Source organism: Chrysemys picta, chromosome 4 (genome assembly GCF_011386835.1).
Source record: "Chrysemys picta bellii isolate R12L10 chromosome 4, ASM1138683v2, whole genome shotgun sequence".
Lineage (NCBI taxonomy): Eukaryota > Metazoa > Chordata > Testudines > Emydidae > Chrysemys > Chrysemys picta.
Genome location: NC_088794.1, coordinates 71287273 through 71308196, shown reverse-complemented (window position 1 = coordinate 71308196; position 20924 = coordinate 71287273). Strand labels below are relative to the sequence as shown.

General features: G+C 41.0%; 1 protein-coding gene across 19 annotated transcripts in view; it reads left to right on the top strand.

Moving 5' to 3' along the window:
• The window catches only part of NAV2 (neuron navigator 2), a 664394-nt gene that overhangs the window by 433705 nt on the left and 209765 nt on the right, over positions 1-20924 (top strand). For 17 of the 19 annotated variants that reach the window (XR_010600575.1, XM_065592583.1, XM_065592584.1 and 14 more), the window contains one exon: positions 5562-5614. Coding sequence is in view for 15 of the 19 variants with exons in the window: in XM_065592583.1 (XP_065448655.1) it covers positions 5562-5614 (53 nt within the window). In the remaining 4 variants the exon portion in view is untranslated. Of the gene's footprint in view, positions 1-5561; positions 5615-5714; positions 5811-20924 lie in introns of those variants that run through there. The other 2 variants (XM_065592595.1, XM_065592593.1) reach the window with 1 other exon arrangement.

The window sequence follows — 20924 nt, the reverse complement described above, 5'->3', positions numbered from 1 at the left end:
TTGAAGTCAATGGGAACTTTGTCATTGACTTTAATGGGAGCAGCATCAGACACTCAGTCTACTTTTAGAAAGCCATTTATTTAATAGCACAGAGTTCCTAGTGTCTTAGTTTTCTTGATTGAACGCAATTGCAGTACAATTTTCCAAGCCTGGTAATCTTCATAAATAATGGACAGTAATGTCCTATTTTGTCAAACTGCTGCCTCTGTCACATTACTGATCTCTCAGTTAACATTGTTGCTTACTAATGGCTTGTCTGTTCCTGGAATTATTTAGGAATGACTATTCAGGAATTTTCACCTGGAAGTATGTCAAATTAAACTAGAAAAAAACTCTCTTATTCCAGAATAAGAGTGTCCAAACATGGAGTTAATCTGGAATGGTTGTCCGCTTTAAATACACAACCTCTTTTATTTCAGAATAACTTTCATGTGTAGAAAAGCCTTTATTACTCTCACCTTTGGGCCAGAAGGTTGTGGGTTTATGTTCCAAATCTGCATCCGGACTCATATACAGTCAGGACATGCCAGAATCGCAATTTATCCTGTGGATGAGCCATTAAGCAAAGATTTCTTCTGCTTGGGTCTGGATAGCTGTCCAAGTAAAAGTTTTAGCACTTTATGAACAGTATTAGCCAACATCCTTTTACTCGGGAAAAATTATTGTAAGGTCCAAAGATGTGGCTGAGGTTTGTAACAAAGCTGTTTGTAACAAAGAACTTAACTCATTGTACAGTGTGTTGAGCTACTTTTTGTATAAAAAGTTCTATATATCCACCCATGTTCTGCTCTGCATGGTCCTTATCCAAGGCAGTTTAGAATCATTCCTATTATAACTTTTCATGTAGTGTATCAAGTGCCATTTGTTGAGGATTTTTATTTTTGTGGGGAATGCATATCTATATCTGGGACACCAGCAGCTGCCTGACCAAGAGATTTAAAGAACACTTTACAGTACGTTGTGGTAGAGACCCTCTTTCCCCCTCATGTTTCCATATACTTTTGACTCTAATAACCTGTCTCACAGTATTATAATGCACGTGCCACAGAAGAAATAAAACCAAACCTTCCTTTAGGTTCCCTTCTCTCTCCTTTGATTCAGATTCTATCTATGAAAAAATGGTTATTTCTGTTCATACTACTTTTATCACTGAGTTAAGCTGCTTTTGCTATGTCTAGCTTAATAAAGGGGAAGAGAGAAGTCATCAGACATCCTCAGTGTATACATCAAAAGTGGCAAAAGTTTAGAAACGTTTAAAAATCTCAGGGTGAAATTCATTTCACTCACATAAAACCAGAGTAAAGTGCCATGGGGGAAATGGTGAAATATCTCTCCAGCCTTGGAGCTGTACTGCTATTACCCCATAGTGTACAATGTTGGTTTTAGAATAATTTTAGGCCAGGCTAATGATACAGAAATCCATTCTGTGCAGGGAAGAGCCTATTAAGATAATCAAAGCTTGATGGGGCTGCAGTAAATAAGGGTTAACGGGAAAGACCCATGTAGTCCGGATTCTGAGGTTGCAGAATTTGCAATGGAGTTTACTTCCTGCTGAGAACTGTGCTCCAGAATCTGATTGTTTCAAGCTCTTATGGTTGCAGAGAGAAACTCAAAATTGTGAATTGTGTAAGTGATGCAGTGTCATCTGCATGAGTCTGCAGAGAGCCATATTCAACTGTTCTCTAGGCAAACAGAAAGATAGGGGTTGAAGTTCAGCCAGGCTGCAGTCAAAGACCACTACAACTATTGCTGAGCAAGCTGCAAATATGACCCTTTGCCATTTCTTCTAGCAGCTCTCTCTTCCATCTGCTATCCCTAGCCACCTGGAACCACTGGGTGGTGTGGACCATGCTATGGGAGTTGAGGCCAGGGAGTGGAGCAGGAGAGAATGGTGGTGGTGGTGGAAAAACTATCCTTGAAAATAACCATTGACAAATTTTGGGGCAGTGAGTATTTCCAGCTATGCTCTACAGTTGTGTGTGCTTGTGGCTAGAGGGGAATGGAATGGAATACATTAACGTTGCTGTGGATTATAGAAGTTGCTGCCACAGAGTTTAGGGGTTGGTAGTGCATTTGGTCCCATTCTGCTACAGAGTACACAGAATCCTGTTTATGGGAGAGCCCTGAGCCTAATCTAGTTCTTTTTTTCTGTAACCCAAAGATTTCCTCACAGAAGATATGTGACCCCAACTCCAATTCTTTCTTCTAGTTTATAATGTATTGATACCTGTCCATGATACCAAATCAGCAATATATACCCCTATGCTTTAAAGGTGCCAAATTTACAAAGCAGAAGAGAATTATGAGACAAATTAGCTGAGAGAGAATTTAAACAGAAACATGTGAATAAAATTAAGAACTATTTAAGAATGTTTTCTTAGATGCCCAAAGAAAGCACAGGGTCACAATTGGGAGAAAGCTACACTGGTTAAAAAACCTGCCTGGCTTAGAGGAGAAGTGAACAAAGCTATAAAAATATTTTTAAAAACACAACAATCTATAACAAATTGGAAAAAGGGGCATTGATAGCAATGAATATAAATTAGAAACTAGAAATTATAGAAAATTGATAAGGGAAGCAAAAGGACACTAGAAGATGTCAATGGCCAGCAGAGTAAAGGACAATAAGAAGGAGTATTTTAAGCATACTGGGAACAAAAGGAGTTCTAGCAATGGTATTGGTCCAAATGGTAGAATTGTCAATAATAATGCAAAAATGCTGAAGTCACTGTGGTCAGATGTTTGGCTGCATGTGTATGTTTTCCCTGTGTGCTGTCCCAGCTCTACACAGACAGTTGGCAGAGCAGACCTTGAGCGAACCACCCAATGATCACAAGATCCATTAAGGTACGAAGGCATCCAGCCAGGTTTATTGTTGAGGAAGCACGGTAATAGCACCTGGCAGATTCCATGAGCTATTGAGACATGTATACCCATGACAATGGATGCAGCTCAGTCAATGGCGGGACTTTCCACTGCCCCCTAGGCTAGCCAAAGATACTCCCTCTGAGATACATTTTTATACCCTGATATAAACAAGTTACGTACTGTCATCCTGACCTTATCTTTTAGGGGGGGTCAGTGTGTTTCTGTTATCCTTGGGGAATGTTTTTGTACCATCCTTGATATCAGGATGTTCTGGTACCACTTGATATGAGGATGTGTTTGCGTGAGTACTCTGTGCTTAGCACTTTTTTAGGAATGTGTATTTCTGCAATATAAGACCTGTTCTTGCCATATTCTGTGAGCAGGCTCTGCCTCATACCAGATCTCTGATACAGGGCTTATGTCTCAGGCTCTCTTCCTACTACAGTCATCAGTAAATATTTCCATTCTGTGTTTGGAGGAAACAAAAAAGCACTTTTTTAGGAATGTGTATTTCTGCAATACAAGACCTGTTCTTGCCATATTCTGTGAGCAGGCTCTGCCTCATACCAGATCTCTGATACAGGGCTTATGTCTCAGGCTCTCTTCCTACTACAGTCATCAGTAAATATTTCCATTCTGTGTTTGGAGGAAACAAAAAACAAAACAAAACAAAAAACAAAAAACAGCCACCCCAAAAAACAAAAACACTACAGTTGATATATGGATAGATGATGATGAAATACTTTCCATTCCAACAGTAATTCAGGAGGATATTAAACTGTAGCTACTAAAGTTAGACATCATCAAATCTGTGAATCTGAATAATTTGCATCCAAGAGTTTTAAAAGAGCTGGCTGAGGACTGCTTATATTACTTTATCAATAAATCTTGGAACACTGGGGAAGTTCCAGAGGACCATGAGAATGCTAATGTACAAAATTTGCAAAAATATAAACAGGATTACCCGGGTAATTATTGGCCTGTCAGCCAGACATCAATACCAAACAAAATAATGGAACAGCTGATACCGGACTCTATTATTAAAGAATTTTAAAAGAGTAATATAATTAATGCTAATAACTTGGGTTTATGGAAAATAGATCTCATTGAACTAACTCAATATCATTTTTGTGACATTATAAATTTGGTTGATAAAGGTAATAGTGTTGATACAATAGACTTTGGTAAGGCATTTGACTTGGTACCACATAACATTTTGATTAAGAAACTAGATACAAAATCCATATGGCACATGTTAAATGGATTAAAAACTGACAAGTCTCAAAATATAATTAGAAATGGGGAATCATCATCAAGTGGGATTTTGGCACAGATTGATTCTTGGCCCTATGCTGTTTAACACTTGTCTTGGAAGAAATCATAAAATCATCACTGACAAAATTTGCAGATGACCAAAAGAGTGGGGGAGTGGTCAATAAAGAGGAGAGGTCCCGGATACATAGCGATCTGAATCACTAAGTAAACTGGGCACAAGGAAACAACTTGCATTTCAATACAGTAAAGATGTAAATCTAGGAGAAAAGAATGCAGCGATACTTAAAGGATGGGGGATTATATCCTGGGAAGCACTGATTTTGAAAAAGTCTTGTGCGGGGTGGGGTCATGGTGGATAATTAGCTGAACATGAGCTTGCAGGGTGACAGAGGCCTAAAGAGCTAATGTGCTCCTTGGATGTATAAAAAGAAGAATATGGAATAGGAGCAAAGGGGATATATATTATCTTTGTATTTGGCATTGGTGGAACTGCTACAGGAATACTGTGTCCATTTCTGGTGTCCACACTTCAAAAGGGCTATTCCTAAATTGGAGAGGGTCAGAAAAGTGCCATGAGAATGATTAAAGGGTTGGAGAATGTGCCTTATAGTGGTAGATGCCAGGAGCTCAATCTAATAGTTTATCAACGAGAAGGTTAAGGGGTGACTTGATCACAGTCAGCACCTACGTGGGGAATAGAATTTTGATGCAAAGGTAAAGCAGGCAAAGGTATAACAAGATCCAATGGCTAGAACATGAAGCTAGACAACTTCAGACTAGAAGAAAGGTGTAATTTTTTAACAGTGAAGGTAATTAACCACTGGAACAACATACCAGGTGTTGTGGTGGATTCCCTATTAATGGAAATTTAAAATCAATATTAAATGTTTTTCTAAAATATATACTCTAATTCAGCCACAGCTGTTGAACTTAAAGCAACAGTTAATTCAGGGAAGTCTGTATTAGGTAGATGTCATCACATCAGATTAGATGACCACAGTGGTCCCTTCTAGTCATCAAATCTATGATATACGCATACACTTTATGAAATTAATGATCCCTGCGCACATCCATCTGCACACATGTTGTGTGTGTGCACTCACGCGCGCACCAGTGATGCAGTGCAGTATCCAGTTTTTAAGCATTTGGTTGTATAAGGAGTTACCTCTCACTTTAAGAAATGTCAGCCCAGTTGTCTCCTTGTGAAATGATGATGACCTTGCTCCAGCTGTCTCTGGAGGAATGACCCATGAGAAAAATCCAGCCACTGCATGGGTCTCAATGTTTCACACATTTGCTTTGATTGGACAACTACAATCTTAGGCCACTTGATTTAGCTAGCAACAAGAGCTCTGGAAATAACTGGTACTTGTGTCCTTACTACACTTTTTGCATTACCTTTTATATTTGTTTTTCAGCGAATGAAAAGATTGAAGACATCAATGGCTGTCCAAAGAACAGATCTCAAATGGTAAGTGGCAAAGCAGCAGTGCATATGTGTGTTACTCGATTCCTAGTAAAGTGTGACAGTTAATTTAACTGAGTATTGTGAAATGCTTGCACCAATATAGAAGGGGAAATCTGGACTGTTAGTAGAACTGATGATCCATTTCTCATCCTATTGAAGTCAAAAGGAGAAGGATTGGATCTGAATCTATTAGTACAAGGTACATAACTTTTCTTTCTGTGATATTTTAATGTTTTTGTGATAGTCTGTTTAAATAAGAATATACAAAAAGTAAATACTGTGCTTTTATTTCATAACAGTTTTTGCAGAAGCAGGAAAATAGATGTGCAACTGGCTTTTTGTCAAGGTTGCTGCAAATAAAATGAAGAATTTTAAGGCTAACAGACTATGATCTCTTAGGCTCTATTAAGATCATCTCAATATTTTAGGTCCTTCCAAAAGACAGAATTTTTTCATACATTAACGATGGTTATGCCAAAATAGAAAGGAATTTGCAAATGTGTCTTTGGAAGTTCTAATGAAAAATTTAAAATGTGCATTGTCTTTTTTGATTCAGTGATGAGTTTTTATCTGTAAAACGTTCATACTTATCTGGTTTGTATTTAATCTGTGAAACCAAGCACCAAAAGATACAGTAGGAGAACTCAAAGTATACAGTACATGAAGAGTATGTTTGCTATTAGTGCAATTAATATTTAGACAAGATATTTGAGAATATTAGCAGTAATAAGATTATTTAAAATGTACGTAAGAAGGAAATTATTTAATATATTTTAAATAGAGGCCTTTGTTCTTCAGTATTTTTTTACAGAATCCATGTGATGACATTAAATCTAAAATATGTACAAATTACAGCTGGATACTGAATTTAGGATTATTTTAGTATAACTTCTATACCATATTTTATGTGTGGTTTTAATTCTTAAATTTTTTCACTGTGTGTTCAGTTTGTATATATCTGATGATGGAACCAGTTGAAGGGTTAAAGGTTTGGCAGCAGTTTTCCATCCCAGAGCCTGAAACTATTTTGTGTTTTACTATTCCATTTCCCCCCGTCTTTGAGGTTATCCTCTTTATATCCACAGAGAACCACTCCTTAAAAAGAAAAACATCTTTACAGATTTATCTTTGCTACTTTTACTCCTTGGTAGAGATTGGCTGCTATTCTTGCTGTAGCCACAGCAGCTGTCTAGATTATAAATAATTGAGGAAACTTTCAAGATCACTGTAATTTAATGTTTTACAAGTGTATTGTAAGAACTGAATTTCATTCATGAGCTACAGGCAATATCAAAATACATTAAAAATATCTATTACATTGTAACTGAAAGTTAGATTAACTCACTTTTTCTCTAAGAACTAAAGTATCTCTTCTGGTGTTTGCAGCCAGAGCCGACACCAAGGGTTGTTGCAGAAGCCAGGTTTGGGCATAATGGCTGTCAGCATGTGTGCTAGAGCAGGAGCTGTGTAACATGCTAAAAGAGGGTATTCTCCCTTCACTTCCTGCTCCAAGGTACTGACCCTGCACTCCTGGTGTGTGCAGAAGGATGGATTGGGGCAGGGCTGTCTACCCTATCCCACTCAGTTTAGGATGCTTAGCACTGTAGTCAGTGCTGGACACTCCGATTCTTTACCAATGGAAACACAAGATCATCATGGCTGTTCCATGCACTGATGTGCATATCCACGTGGTTATCCATGACTGAACACTAAAGGCCAATGTTTATCAGTGTCTGTGCTCTAAGAATATAATACAATGTAAACCAGAGGGGGTAATGTTTGCAATCATTTGCATTGGGTCAGTGGGCACAACTTTTCTCTAAGATCGACACTGTTAATTTGGATGGTGCAGTCTGCATCCCTTGATGCACTTGATCGCGGGAGGCCATGGCTTCATCTCAACTCATCCCATTTGGGTAATTTCCACCTCTGATGACACTAAAAGGGATCAGTCCCTGCCCTCCCCAAAGCACAGGGACTGTTATTATGCCTGGCCCTTGTGGAGAAAATTCCTTGTGTCCTTCCAGCCCTCACACTCACACCAGGACACACAGTCTCGCCCTAGTTTTTTACCTAATTGTTCAGTCACAGCTGTGTATAACTACATTACAGCTTCTAACAATTGGATGTTAAAGTTCAATAGATGGAAAAGGCACATGACATCTTTGCCTCTCAAATAGAAATACAGCACAGCTTACTATGAAACTGTACTACTTTATACATACTATTAAATGCCTTTTCATAACTGTCCACTATATAAGAACTAATTTTTCTGGATCATATGTATTTATGTAATATATATTTGTTTAAATAGAACAACAAAGGCCTATAATTGATAGTGATTAGTTCCAGTTGACATGAAGACAATGTATGGTAAACTAAGCATATAGCGGTATAGAGTGGTCCAGAAAAATTCAGAGACCATCCCTACAATTGTAGTTTTTCTGCATAGATTGAGACATGTCAGAAAATAGCTTCATTCTTGAAGAACAAAAGAAAAAAAATCCATTTCCTGTTTGTGTGCATGTTGTAGAAAAAACTATTGCAGACAAACATGGGCCAATGAAGCACAGCAAGGGATGTCCTTCTCTTAATATTATTGCATTACAGAAGCTAGGCAACTGTTTTCTTATCTTATATTGATCTATTTTTTCACTGTCCAACGGCTGATATTAAAGACTCAATATCTGCCATTCTGCAGAGTTTGCAATACCATAGTACCATCTGTTGTACTTATAGGAAGTTACTGTAGTTAATGCTGGTTCCTTAGGGAACAGATGCTGAGTATTTAATGGTGCTTACAGTCTTGTAAATATAGACATAGTGAAACTTCCTTTAGAGTAAAGTAGAAAGAAAGGCACTGCGTATTTCAGTAAATTCTGATGTATAAATAGCAGTTCTGGTTTTAATGACTGCTGATAGAATGAAGTTCTTCTGTGACACAGTGATGTCATTATGCAGATTCTATTCTATATATGTGAGCATATCTCATGTACAGTGGTCTCCATTTTTTAAAAAAATCAGCATTTGTAAACTTCAGTACACAGCGATATCTGAAATTATCTTCTTCTGTTTCATATTTACCTAGGGCCTTCCATCCATGGTACTAAAGAGAAAACAGAGATAAAGCTCCTTACCCTGAATAGCTGAGGCCTTGATCCTGCTATCTGGTCTCTGTGGACACTAACACTAGTCCCAAACCTCAGTGAAGTCCGTGCATAGGGCTTGTGGGGCTCCATGTGGGCACAGGCATCCACCCACCCTGATCAGATTGGTGGATGGGGTCCTCTGTTACATAAACATAGGAAATTATGACAACACATAAGAAAGAGTGAAGATGGAGATGATGGTTACAAGACATAAAGAACATGCAAAGTGTATATTTTGTCTGAAGCTTGAAAGATGAGAGTATTAAACTGGAGAATAAGACGGAGAAAAGAAAAGCATAATAGCACAGGAATAGAGGTCAGTGGTGGAGAGCTATGTAAAGGAAGAGATTTTTTTAAAATAGGGATTTGAAGGTAGATGGGAGAGGATGTTTGATGTAGTGGGAGAATAAGGATGTTGCAGATGATAAAAAGCCTGAAGGTGGAAGTAGGAGGAGATAAGTGGAGCATCGGGGTAGGAAGTAGGTAGAAAAAAGGTGTCAATATGTAGGCTGGGACAGAGCTGTGCTGTGCCTTCAACATCAGGATGAGGAGTTTTAAAGAGATTTAAGAAGGAGGCTGATATGGTCAGAGAAGTGGGAAAGGAAGATCATTTATCCAACAGGTAAAATAAAGAGGCACAAAGTAAGAGACCGAGAGGCCTGAGAAGGGGTGTTTACAGAGGTTGAGATCAGAGAGAATGGGAGTGTGAGCCAAGATTTTGGCAGTGTGGATGGACAGGAAGGGACAGATGTTAGAAATGTTAAAGAGGAAGTAGTATAGTGACAATATTTGGCAAGAGCATGGATAACCAAAGACAACCCCAGTGTCATATGAGTTTGAAGGAGTGGGAGGAGAGAGGAGCTGTTAATAGCGAGGAAGGGGAATCTGTAGACAGAACGATGAGAGGGTTTGATTTATCCATGCTAAGTCTGAGGAAGCAGAGGGACATCCCAGAGGAGATATTGGAGACACAGGAAGCAAAGTAGCCTGGGCAGAGAGACCACAATTTCCCCATATACTTAGAATAGGAAATAGCTGTGGTAACCATGAGGTATCTGTGGTCATATGTCAATTCATCATTTCAATGGTGACCACTCTTGTATATCTGTCTATGAAAAAGAGATCATGACAACACCTGTCATACTTTGGCCTGTAATGCTCTGAAATATCATCTATGATGCAGATATCCTATCATGTTGCATGGATAAAAAGAGGGAGTTCAGTCTTTCTGTTACTGTTCATTTGGCTAGAGATTGTGCAGTTAGTCTATTTTTAGTCCAGTATGGGCCAGAGCCTGCAATACTTCTTATTAACATCATTGGCATGACTCATTGAGTAATGATCAGGCCCATATTATCAATATGTTGACTTTAACTTGAAAGGAAAACCTGCTTCAGCAAAGGGAAAAGGAAGATGTAGCCAAAGATAAAAGATATCAGGTATATTTAGAATATAGAGGTGAAACATAAATATTAATTAATGTTATAATACAGGGTGTACAAGACTCAGTCCTGTAAAATATTTAGCTTAGCAAAATTAGACCATCGGACTTAGGATAAGTTAACATAAGCAAGTTAATAATAAACCTGCCTAGCTTGGGTCTATGTTTGTGATATGCTGATTTTCTGAAATAATTGCTGAGTTTGGATAACATCTGAGAGAAAGATTAGTAGATGACCATTGGTAGCCAAGGTGAGATGTTGGAGACTTTCTTAAGGTAACTGCCTATTAATATGGTGATACGGTGGTGGAAATGTTAATAAGTATAAGGGGAACTAATGAGTTAGCCTATGAAAAATGGGGCACTCCAAAAGTAGAGGGGCATGGAAGTTCAAATAAGGAAAAGGAGTTAAAACCTTCAGAGATATGTATGGGCATCAGCATAACACATTATAAAATGTGTTGTGGCTCGTGTGCCTGGGTGTGTGGGAGATACCAGGATGATGACCACTGGTGGTGGTGATGGTGAGGGTGATGATGAGGACTAACACTTCGGGTGTTTCTGTAAGGCCTTGTATGAGTAATGCAAATATTATTAATTTTGTAATGATCTCACTTTACCAGATTGCAGTGTGTGTATTGTTTGGTTGGCTACTAAAAGTAATGATTGTAAAAAGAGCACTGTGTAGACTCTATTGTGCACTATGTGGTCTCCGTTCTATTAAAAACTTCTCTCTACTGTAGTTGATCTTGGGGGCTGAACTCTCACAGATTAAAGTAGGTATAAACCCTCACTTGGGTGGGTAATTGGTTAAAATAGCCCATAACTATAGAGGTGACTACAAAGGTTTGTTGTAAAATGATAACATCTTGGTTTTAGTGCAGCACAGATGTGATTCAGCAGCATAACAGCTCTGAACGATATAGCGTTACATGTAGATGAGATGTCTGATTTGTACTTTTGAAGTGAACTGGTAAGTAATGTGTGAGATGGCCCTTGCAGTAAGCCTGAGTGGAGGGCTGTGGGAAGCTGAGCCCAGAACAAAGGATCAGGCCGTGAGGGATGTTATCTGAGCTGAGAGGACACTCAGGGTATGTCTACACTACAGAATTAGGTTGATTTTATTTAAGTCAACATTGAGCCTCCGATTTAAGCAAGTTGATTCTGCATGTCCCCACTATGCACATTGTGTCGGCGGAGCGCATCCTCACTAGCAGGGCTGGCATTGACTCTCAGAGTGCTGCACGGAGCAGAGTGGAATGTTGTATTGGGCTTGCAGTGCCTCATAGGACCAAAACATTTGTGCGGGTGGTTATGAGAACATGGTATTAACTTCCCGTGATGCACTTACCTCCCTTCCTCTCTCCCTGAAATGAACGTCAAACAAATCAAGCCTTTTTCGCGTCTTTTTTCCCAAGCCTGGGTTACCTGCACAGACGTCATAGCATGGCAAGCATGGACCCTGCTCAGCTGTACACTGTTGTTGTGAGTATTGCAAACACCTCATGCCTTATCCTGCAGTATTTGCTCAGCTGAAGCAGGAACTACCGCACAGAACAATATGATGCCACGCAAGCAGACATGCTGGAAGCCATGGAGCGGAGCAATATGCAGATGCTGGTGACAGTTGCACATCACCTTGACATGGTGGTGCGCAGCTTCTGGGCCCGAGAAATAAGCACTGAGAGGTGGGACCACATAGTTATGCTGTCGGGGAGAATGGATTCTCCTCCTCCCTTCCTCAACAACAGTGTTCTACTTGTTGTTGCCCGAGGTCACCCTGGGAGGTATCCACAGAGCATTTGGGGGTAGTGGTGGGGTTGCCACGTAGAATCACATGCAGCTCCTCATAGAAGCGGCATGTCTGTGGGGCAGAACCAGAATGACTGTTCGCCTCCCTTGTCTTCTGGTATGCTTGCTGAAGCTCCTTTATTTTCATGCGGCACTGCTGGGTGCCCCTGGTGTAGCCCTTCTCCCCCATGCCCTGTGTGATTTTGGCATAGATGTCAGCATTTCTTCTGCTGGTTCGGAGCTCTGCCTGCACAGACTCTTCTCCCCTCCCAGCAATAAGATTCACCATCTCCTGTGTGCTCCATGCTGGAGCATGTTTGCAGCCTTGAGCATCCATTGTCAGCTGTGCTGAGGAGCTCTCCATGCTGATCAAACAGGAAATGAAAATTCAAAAGTTCCCGGGGCTTTAACGGGGCGATTGTTTCGTGTGTATCTGGCTGAAGTGCAGTGGAGTTGAAAGTGCTGTCCAGAGCAGTCGCAGCGGAGAATTGTGAGACACATCCTGGAGGCCAATTCATTTGAATTACACAGTGCAGTGTTTACGCTATCCCATTGTCGTCGCATGGATGTCGACCGAAGCGCTATGCCTCTCATGGAGGTGGAGTACAGAAGTCGACTTTACAAACCCTTTAGGTTGGCGGAAGGGACTTGGTAGTGTAGACACCTACATTATTAACTCGACCTAACGTGGCATATGTCGACCTAACTTTGTAGTGTAGACCAGGCCTCAGACAGGGAGGCTTGGCTGAGTGGAACACTGCAGGGATTCTCTCTCAGGAGACCTGACTTGGGGCTCTGGGAGACAAGTCATGGGGGACAAAAGTGAAACTGGGAGCTCTCAGGTGCCTGGTCTGGATACTGGGGCCTTGGACAAGGGGAGAAAGTGTAAGGGGGCAGATGGTTAATGACTCTCCAGTGGGTGAGCTGGAAATGATATCCCAGGAGTGGGTGTGAAAATTTTTGTGAACCTGTTATATTTTGGGAGAATGGTTTTATCATGAGGGTGCTGTGGGCTGTTGGACATGTACAAGAATAAATACGTTTTCCCCCGGCAGACTTTTGAACTGGACATTGAGAAAGACTGTTCCTTTCATGGGAGGAAGAAAGGGGAAATGGAGGCAGGCATACCTGTCATGGTGAGGCCTGTTGCACGTGGGTGCCCCAGGCAGGGATGCCTTGTCACAAGGGAAACCTTCCTCTCCCCTAAGAAATAAAATAAAGATACTTTACAAAGTGCCCTGAGGGTCAGTAAATTTAAGGGAGAAAGTAAATTCAAGAGTCAATGATCCTCAGCTGCCAGGATCAATAACAAAATGGGGTTTGTCACCAGGACACAAACCATAAAGAAATTTAACAATTAAAAGAACTGATCTTCATTTGCACCCCAAAACAAATTGGAATCCAGTGGAATCTTGGAACAGGTGTAATATGATTCATATGTCAGATGTATGTATGGTGAATATAAATGTACATTATTGAAATAATTGGATCTGCAGCCATTTACATCCGATGAGGATCTGACCTTATGTGTGTAACATCACTAAGTGGGCAGCTGCCTTCTGCACTAACCACCAGATATTTAATTGCAGCTTTATAGATATCAAAAACAGAGACTTTAGGGCCATGCCTTCCAATTTGTCTCTTAAAAGTCATTTTTGTTACAGTTAGAGACCTGAAAATTTCACCTCTGCAGTTTCTCACCGTTAGCACTACAGTTACTATCCACCCAGCATAGGGAGATTGCAGAGGACACACCTTGGAATTTGTCAGTTAACTGCAGGGATCACTTTTAAATGCTGTTCGGCATTTCCTATCTGATGCTGAGCTGAGGATGCTGCCCCATGTTACTCAAAGCCAAATTCAGCCCTGGTGTAATTCCATTGTCTTCAGAGTAGTTGCACTTGGTTGCACCAAGGTTGAATCTGGTTTCAGGAGTGGAAATTGCACTCGAGCTCTAACACCCTACAGAGAAATTCCACAAAGCTGCCTAGTTGTCCCTCACACTGTCTTTATTTTTGGATAATCAGCAGTCACTGGAGCCTGATCCTCCAAACGCTTTTATGCCATTGTTGTCTAGATGAGTGTGACTAGTTGCAATAAATCTTTGGGGGGGCCCCTCCCAAGAACCTCTCACTTTGGGGGGGTCTAGACACTAGAGCATCCCCTTCCCAATGCAGAGTTCTGCTGCCTAGAAATGTGCTGTTAATTCAGAGACACAGCAGTGCAGAAGAGATGAAAAGCATGACAAACATTTTTTTCTCCATAACTTCCAGGCACAGGATTTCTTGGAATCATAGTTCGATGGTTAAATAAAGATGTGTATTTTCAAATAATTCTTCTTTAAAGTTATCCTGAGAAATCTGATGCAGGGAACTTTTGTGTCTTGGTTTTTGTTAGGCCTTATTATTACCTTGACTTTGTTACCCAGAGTTTGTGTTTAAATGTTACATCTGTTTGGTGTTCCTATAGTAACAAATGGACATCTTTTGGCTTTAGCCTGGTATTTTTCAGCACAGCTGTATGTTAGTCTGAAGGAAAAAGCATTACCCGGATCAATGCCAGACTTACTATGGCAGCCACTGGCTTAACTCCTTGACTGCATGCTGAGACACTTGGCTAAATATTGAGTATGGGAATGTCTAACACTGCATTTTTTTAAGGTAGTCTCAGTCTCACTCGATCACAGTAGGGGCCTAAATAAGAACAGAGCCCCCTCAGTCCTCAGTCGGAAAGGGCACAGGATGCTTTCTCTTGCCTTTTGTCCTTTAAAGAAAGAAAAGAAAAAAAGCATTGCTGCAGTGTGCATGAGCTTCTGCATCTTGCTATATATTGAAAGGGGATCTTTTTGGACTGGTCTTCCACCCAGGAATAAGCAAATATGTGCTTTACATGTGTCACACTCATGTTAGTAAGTGATAGCTTTGATGTGCTGTAGATGAGATTTTTTTTTCCCCAGTAAAAGTGACTCACATTTTGATGGCTATGATTTTATTCTGGGGCTGCTTAGTTTATTTTAAAAATTGATTACTTAATGCAACCAGAAAAGTAAAAAAGAGAAAATTAATTTATTGTAACAATTCAAGGTTTAATGTCATACTAGGTGTCACGGAGTGCCCGGGCAATGCTCTGGAACTGCTCCCCACAAAACCAGTCAGGACTTTGGGGGGGGCCTCCTCTCCCTTGGAGCAGACTGTCTTCAGGGCAAGAAGCTCACACGTCTTCACCTCCTGGGTCTGACCTTGGAGCATTCTGCATATGCCCCTCCGTGCGCTTCCCACAGCGACTCTGCCCAGGTGGGGTCCTGGGGAAGCCAGAGGTCCTGCACGCACCCCCACTTCGCAGTCAGATGTGACTCTTAGCCAGCCAGTAAAACAGAGGCTTATTAGATGACAGGAACACGGTCTAAAACAGAGCTTGTCGGTACAGCGAACAGGACCCCTCCGCTGGGTCCATTCTGGGGCCCAGCGAGCCAGACACCCATGTCTGCACTCACTCCACGTCCCCAGCCAGCTCCAAACTGAAACCCCCTCCAGCCTCTCCTTCTCTGCTGAGTTCCTTTCCCGGGCCAGGAGGTCACCTGACCTCTTTGTTCTCCTACACTTTTAGCATCCCCTTGCAGGGGGGAAGGGCCTGGCCATTAGTTGCTAGGCGACAGAGGGTTGGTCAGAAACTGAGGCACCCACACAGTATTCAGAGGAAACATTAAAACCAGTCCCACTTCATCACACTAGGATTTTGACATAAACCAGAAAACCAGAAAGGACATCAGAGATGAGGCCGTCCTTCACTCATCTTATTGTGCCTACATATTATAGCACATCTGTTATGTAAAATTGCCCATTACTGAGACCCTTGTAGGAACAACAGACACTATTCAGTTCAGTGTGGTTTCACTTGCTTGCACCAAGGTTGAATTTGGTCTCAAGAGTGGAAATTGTGCTCAGGCTGAAATGTGCAGAGTGAATTAAGGACAGATCCTTAATGATACAGTACTTGTCTTTGGTCCTCAACATTATTTTCACTTGACCTTTATGGTAAAGGCCTTTTTAAAGCTTCCTTGCAGGGAAAAAAGATTAAAAGCAAGGGGTTAGGGAATTAATCAGACAGGAAATAAACTGTAGCTATAAATTTATCTCCCCTTATAGGATTAATTAATTCATTCCCTTTCTGAGCCCCAGCTATGGGGAAATCTTTGTAGATTTTCTAAATGGGATGGATCTGAGTAATGTAAGTTTAAAGCATACGTTGACAGCAAGAGATACCTGCTCATGTTTACATAGTTCAGGTCCTGCTTTCTGAATTCCACATAGTGGCTTTATTTTCTGAACAGAAACCCTATTTTCTCTATCCATAAAAAAAAAATGTGCAGTGAGATACGTCATGAAACTCTTCATACTAACCCAGAATGTGACAAAGATTCTGTGTCAGGTTTGTGATTTAGTAGCTGAAGCTGTTTATACAACTGTTTCTTTTGCCACCTAGGCTTCTGTCTCTATTTGAATATGTCTCTATTTATAGAATACCTAGTACAAAGCTCTTCACACTCAAATATCCAAAGCAGGTCATACTTTTGACAAAGGATTATCCAGTCCAGAGAAATTAGCTTTCACCTCTGTTAGAGTGTCTGTTTGTAGATCTTTGATTTCAGGCTTCTGCTGATGCACTGTCTCTGTGTAAGTATGTTTAATTTGGTTATTTTAAGTAATTAAATAGTCTTACTCTAAAGCTGCTGTGATGTATGTCCAGGACAGTTTATTCTCTGGTTTTTGGCTGGATTTATTTTTATAAATCCCTAATCTAACTTGCTTATTTTGGGCTAAACTGTGCCTTTGTCCTGGCTTATGCAGCTATAGTGAAGAGTGAGGAGGAGTAAGATCTTAATTTCCCCAATACTAATTTCTCCCTACTGTTACTCACACTTTCTTGTCAACTGTCTGTAATGGGCCACTCTCTTACCACTTCAAAAGTTATTTTTCCTCCCTTGGTATCTTGCTGTTAATTGATTTATCTCATTAGACTTACCTCACACTTGGTAAAGCAACCCCCATCCTTTCATGTATTTATACCTGCTCCTGTATTTTTCACTTCATGCGTCTGATGAAGTGGGTTCTAGCCCATGGAAGCTTATGCCCAAATAAATTTGTTAGTCTCTAAGGTGCCACAAGGACTCCTCATTGTTTTTGCTGATACAGACTAACACAGCTACCACTCTGAAACACTCCCCAGTGAGACTGTGTGTAGGACCTGGTTGCTGGGTCCAGGCACAGGAAGGAGAGCAGGGACTGTATACCCAAAACATTCGCTCTTCTGCCACCCCAGCAAGTAAGTGGGCACAGAGTAGGTGGAGCCATGGACTCCACCCTCCTTACCACTCCCAAACACACATGTTGGCCAGCCATGATGGCGAGGCTATGCTGTGTCTGGTAATGGGCTGTCACTCCTTCTTTCTTGCCACCATGGAAGAGAGGAGCTGTGTTCTTTAGAGAGGTGTATTCTTACCAGAGCTGTTGCTGGAGTGGGTAGCTATGAACTATCCCCTACACTAGCTTGAGCCTAAATGCTTGATCTAGCCCATTAATATTGAAGAACATGGTGCTAGATCAGCAGATGGATGGAACTACATCATTTTATCCCAATTAAGGATTTGGCCCATGATGTTCTTTCCTTGTTTGAAATTAATCCATACATGCTATTTTAATTTTGAAAATGAAATAAACTATTTATTTATATAAAGAAAGTGGCCCAAATCAACATACAGACAGAAAATGTTTTATTTAGAGGAAAGAATTCTAAAGCCATATTCTAAATGTTTCATGTGATTATTATAGTTCTTTGTTTCAGGGTTTGATTGATTTCAGAATTAATTTTACACATTCAGGTTACAGATTGAGATATCGAATCCTTCAGTACTTGAGTTCCTGGATGGGGATGAAAAACACAGCATCCAGTAACCAGTACCACATATTTCCATGCCTTCTGCAGGCGTCTAACCTCTTAATTCCAGTTTGAATTTTTTTTTATATGTAACTTAAAGGTTGGTGGTTCTTATAGTGATTGTTCCTATGTATTCTTTTTCTGATGCACAGGCACCATAGAACAGATTCTTTTTGGCCACACCTGCGCCCCGGAAATCTTGGCGCCCCCCTTCACCATCCCCTAAGTACATAAAGGGCAGAGCCAGCCCAATGGACCCTCAGTTCCTTCTTACCATCCATGGCAGCATGATGGAACCTATGCAGTGTCCCCTTACTCGGCTCACCGTGCAATCTCTTGTTAGGCTAGTTAGCTGTCTCTAACTCGTGGTTTCTATAGTTAGTGTAGTTAGTATCATTTTAATTGTTTGTATCATGCCCAGTAGTGCAAAAAAAAAAAAAAAAAAAAAAGGCAAAACTTATTATAATAGATTTGAAGATATCCCTGATACTGGGACCCAAGCTGCTATGGCTGAGTCCTGCTATATTGATCTGAAGGGTCAGAAGAGTGACCGATATTATAAACACTTGCATTATTCAACATGAAAACAGTGATAGAAATGTGTGGGTTTTTTTCTACAGAGACCGTGGCTTATATGGCTGCTTGGAATACATCCAAAAGCATTCATTCATTGATCAAATGCAAGAAAGAACAAGAAATCAAAACAAGCATTTATATTGAAACTAAAATAGTTATGCAAAACAAACTTAATAAAAGCCTATTAAAATCTCTCTTCTTTTGGAGGCAAACTGTCACTCTCTTTTTTTCACTAACACACTTTTCTTTGATGAAAAGGAAATGGTTAATTTCACTCTGTCTTGCTGTCTGAAGTACATTCACGTCTCCTGTTTTTAACAGACAGGCACAAGGTGAAGGAAATACGTGATAGAACTGGTGGGGGAAATATGACTTTTGTTGATGTTCTTGGAACACTGGATGGCTGGTCAGTAATGAATGGATACTTTAGGCTTGCAAGTCGGGCACGGTACTGTTGCTTGGCTCACATTACAGTCAAGGACATCATCTGATTTGGGTCCTTTCTTCTCAGACAAGGCAGGGTTGGATGTGGTAATACGTGTAGTGCAGTTGATTTCAGAATCTGTTTAAAAGTTGAGTGGGAGAGGGGTTAGGAGGAAGAAAAATAGTGGCGCTGAAAGTAACACAAGGGGGGAGGATGACAGAACAGGATCTTATGTGCCTCTGCAGTGCTGACAATTGAGTGTCACCACTTATGGGCTGAGGACTGGATGTCATGAGGATATGATGACTTTCAGGACTCTCAGGTGAAAATAAAGTTCCTTAAACAAGAGCAAGGCCTGCTGACCGTCCTCTCGGGAAGAAAACCCTGCGGTCTGGTCTGCTGTGTCTGCTTGGGATCGAGGACGTTGAGACGAGATGCGATAAGCTGAGCTGGAAAGCCATGCTGCTTTTTTCAAAATCTCCTTTTAAGGACCCCAAAAGGCAGGAGAGGGGAATGGGTGGCGTAGTTCATCCCCTTGTTATTTTATTCAATTAAATCCGTTTCTGTAAGGCCAAACTTGGTATAGGTAACGTTAAGTCCAATCTCTACATAGTCTTTGACCCCTGTCAGTAGGCCCTTTTTGTTTGGACTAATTCAGCCTCTGTCTGGTTTTCTTGCACCTGTTTATAACATTCTTTTATTAAAATAGCGTGACCTATTTTCATGGTTAATTTCCAAGCAGGCAAAAGTTATAGACCAGTTGTCACAATAGTCTCCAGGATTTAAAATTTGCCCTTCTTGAAGGCTGCTATCAGATGAATGATGGGCACTTTACGTGCCTCTTTAGTCTGGGTAAAGGGGCACATTCCTGATGTGTTCAATTGTTGTTCCTTCTCCAATAAAACACAGAAAGTGAGGAAGGCCTACTTCAGGGTCTTTCTGCTGGAACACTCAAGGGCCGGGGGGTTGATTCCAGGTTCGCGGTCACATGCCTTTGTCATCTCATGGGCTCCGTGGCTCATGTAGGCCTACCCACCAATCCTGTTAATATTGAGAATCTTGAGGAAACTCAGACAAGATTCAGTTGCAGTGATCATGGCAGCCCCAGACAGTTCTGGTACTCAGAGTAGGTGAACCTGCCTCCTCACAAACTCTGCTCACACTACCTGGTCTACTGTATATCGTTTAGTAAAATGGATGTTCGCACATACACCTGGATCCAGTATCATTACATCTGACAGTCTGGATGCAGGCTAGATAGCTGCCACGAAAGAAGTTGTTCAGCTGATATCCAGACATCTCGGTGCATAGCGGCAAAGCCTCTGCTAGACTGTCTTGTGCTGTTGTGCAGCAAAATGCAAGAGATTTTCTATTTGGGAAGTACAGCGTCCCCTGTCTCCCTTGGAAGCACCTGTTTCTGCTATTCTGAACTATCTGCTAACCCCAAAATATTAAGAACTATCCATCAGCTCCCTAAGAATACATTTAGCAGCAATAGCAGCACATCCTCCTCCTATTCAGGGCTGTATCATATTTTCCCATCCTACAGTTGCTAGATTCCTAAAAGTTCTCATGCATGTGTTTCCTTATTCTGGGAGCCACCCCCTTCCTGGGACCTCCACGGTGTTATCTGGCTTAATGGAACTTTCCTTTGAGCACCTTGCAACCTGCTCTTTTTACCTATGAAGACAAGCTTTGTAGTAGCCATGATATCAGTTTGGGGAATTCAAGCCCTTGTGGCTGGTTCCCCTAACACATAGTTCCATAGAGATAATGTGACTCTTAGGCCGCACCTCAAGTTCCTGTCTATGATTTGTTTCTGAATTGCATTTAAATTTTTTGGTTCATCTCCCAGTTTGTTCCCCAAACCACTCAAACCAGACGAAAGCCAAATTGTAGTCCTTTAACGTGGGCAGGGCTATTTCATACTAGCTGGACAGGTCAAGACCCCTCAGGAGCTCCTCCAGACTGTTTGTAGCCTTTGCAGATAGGATTAAG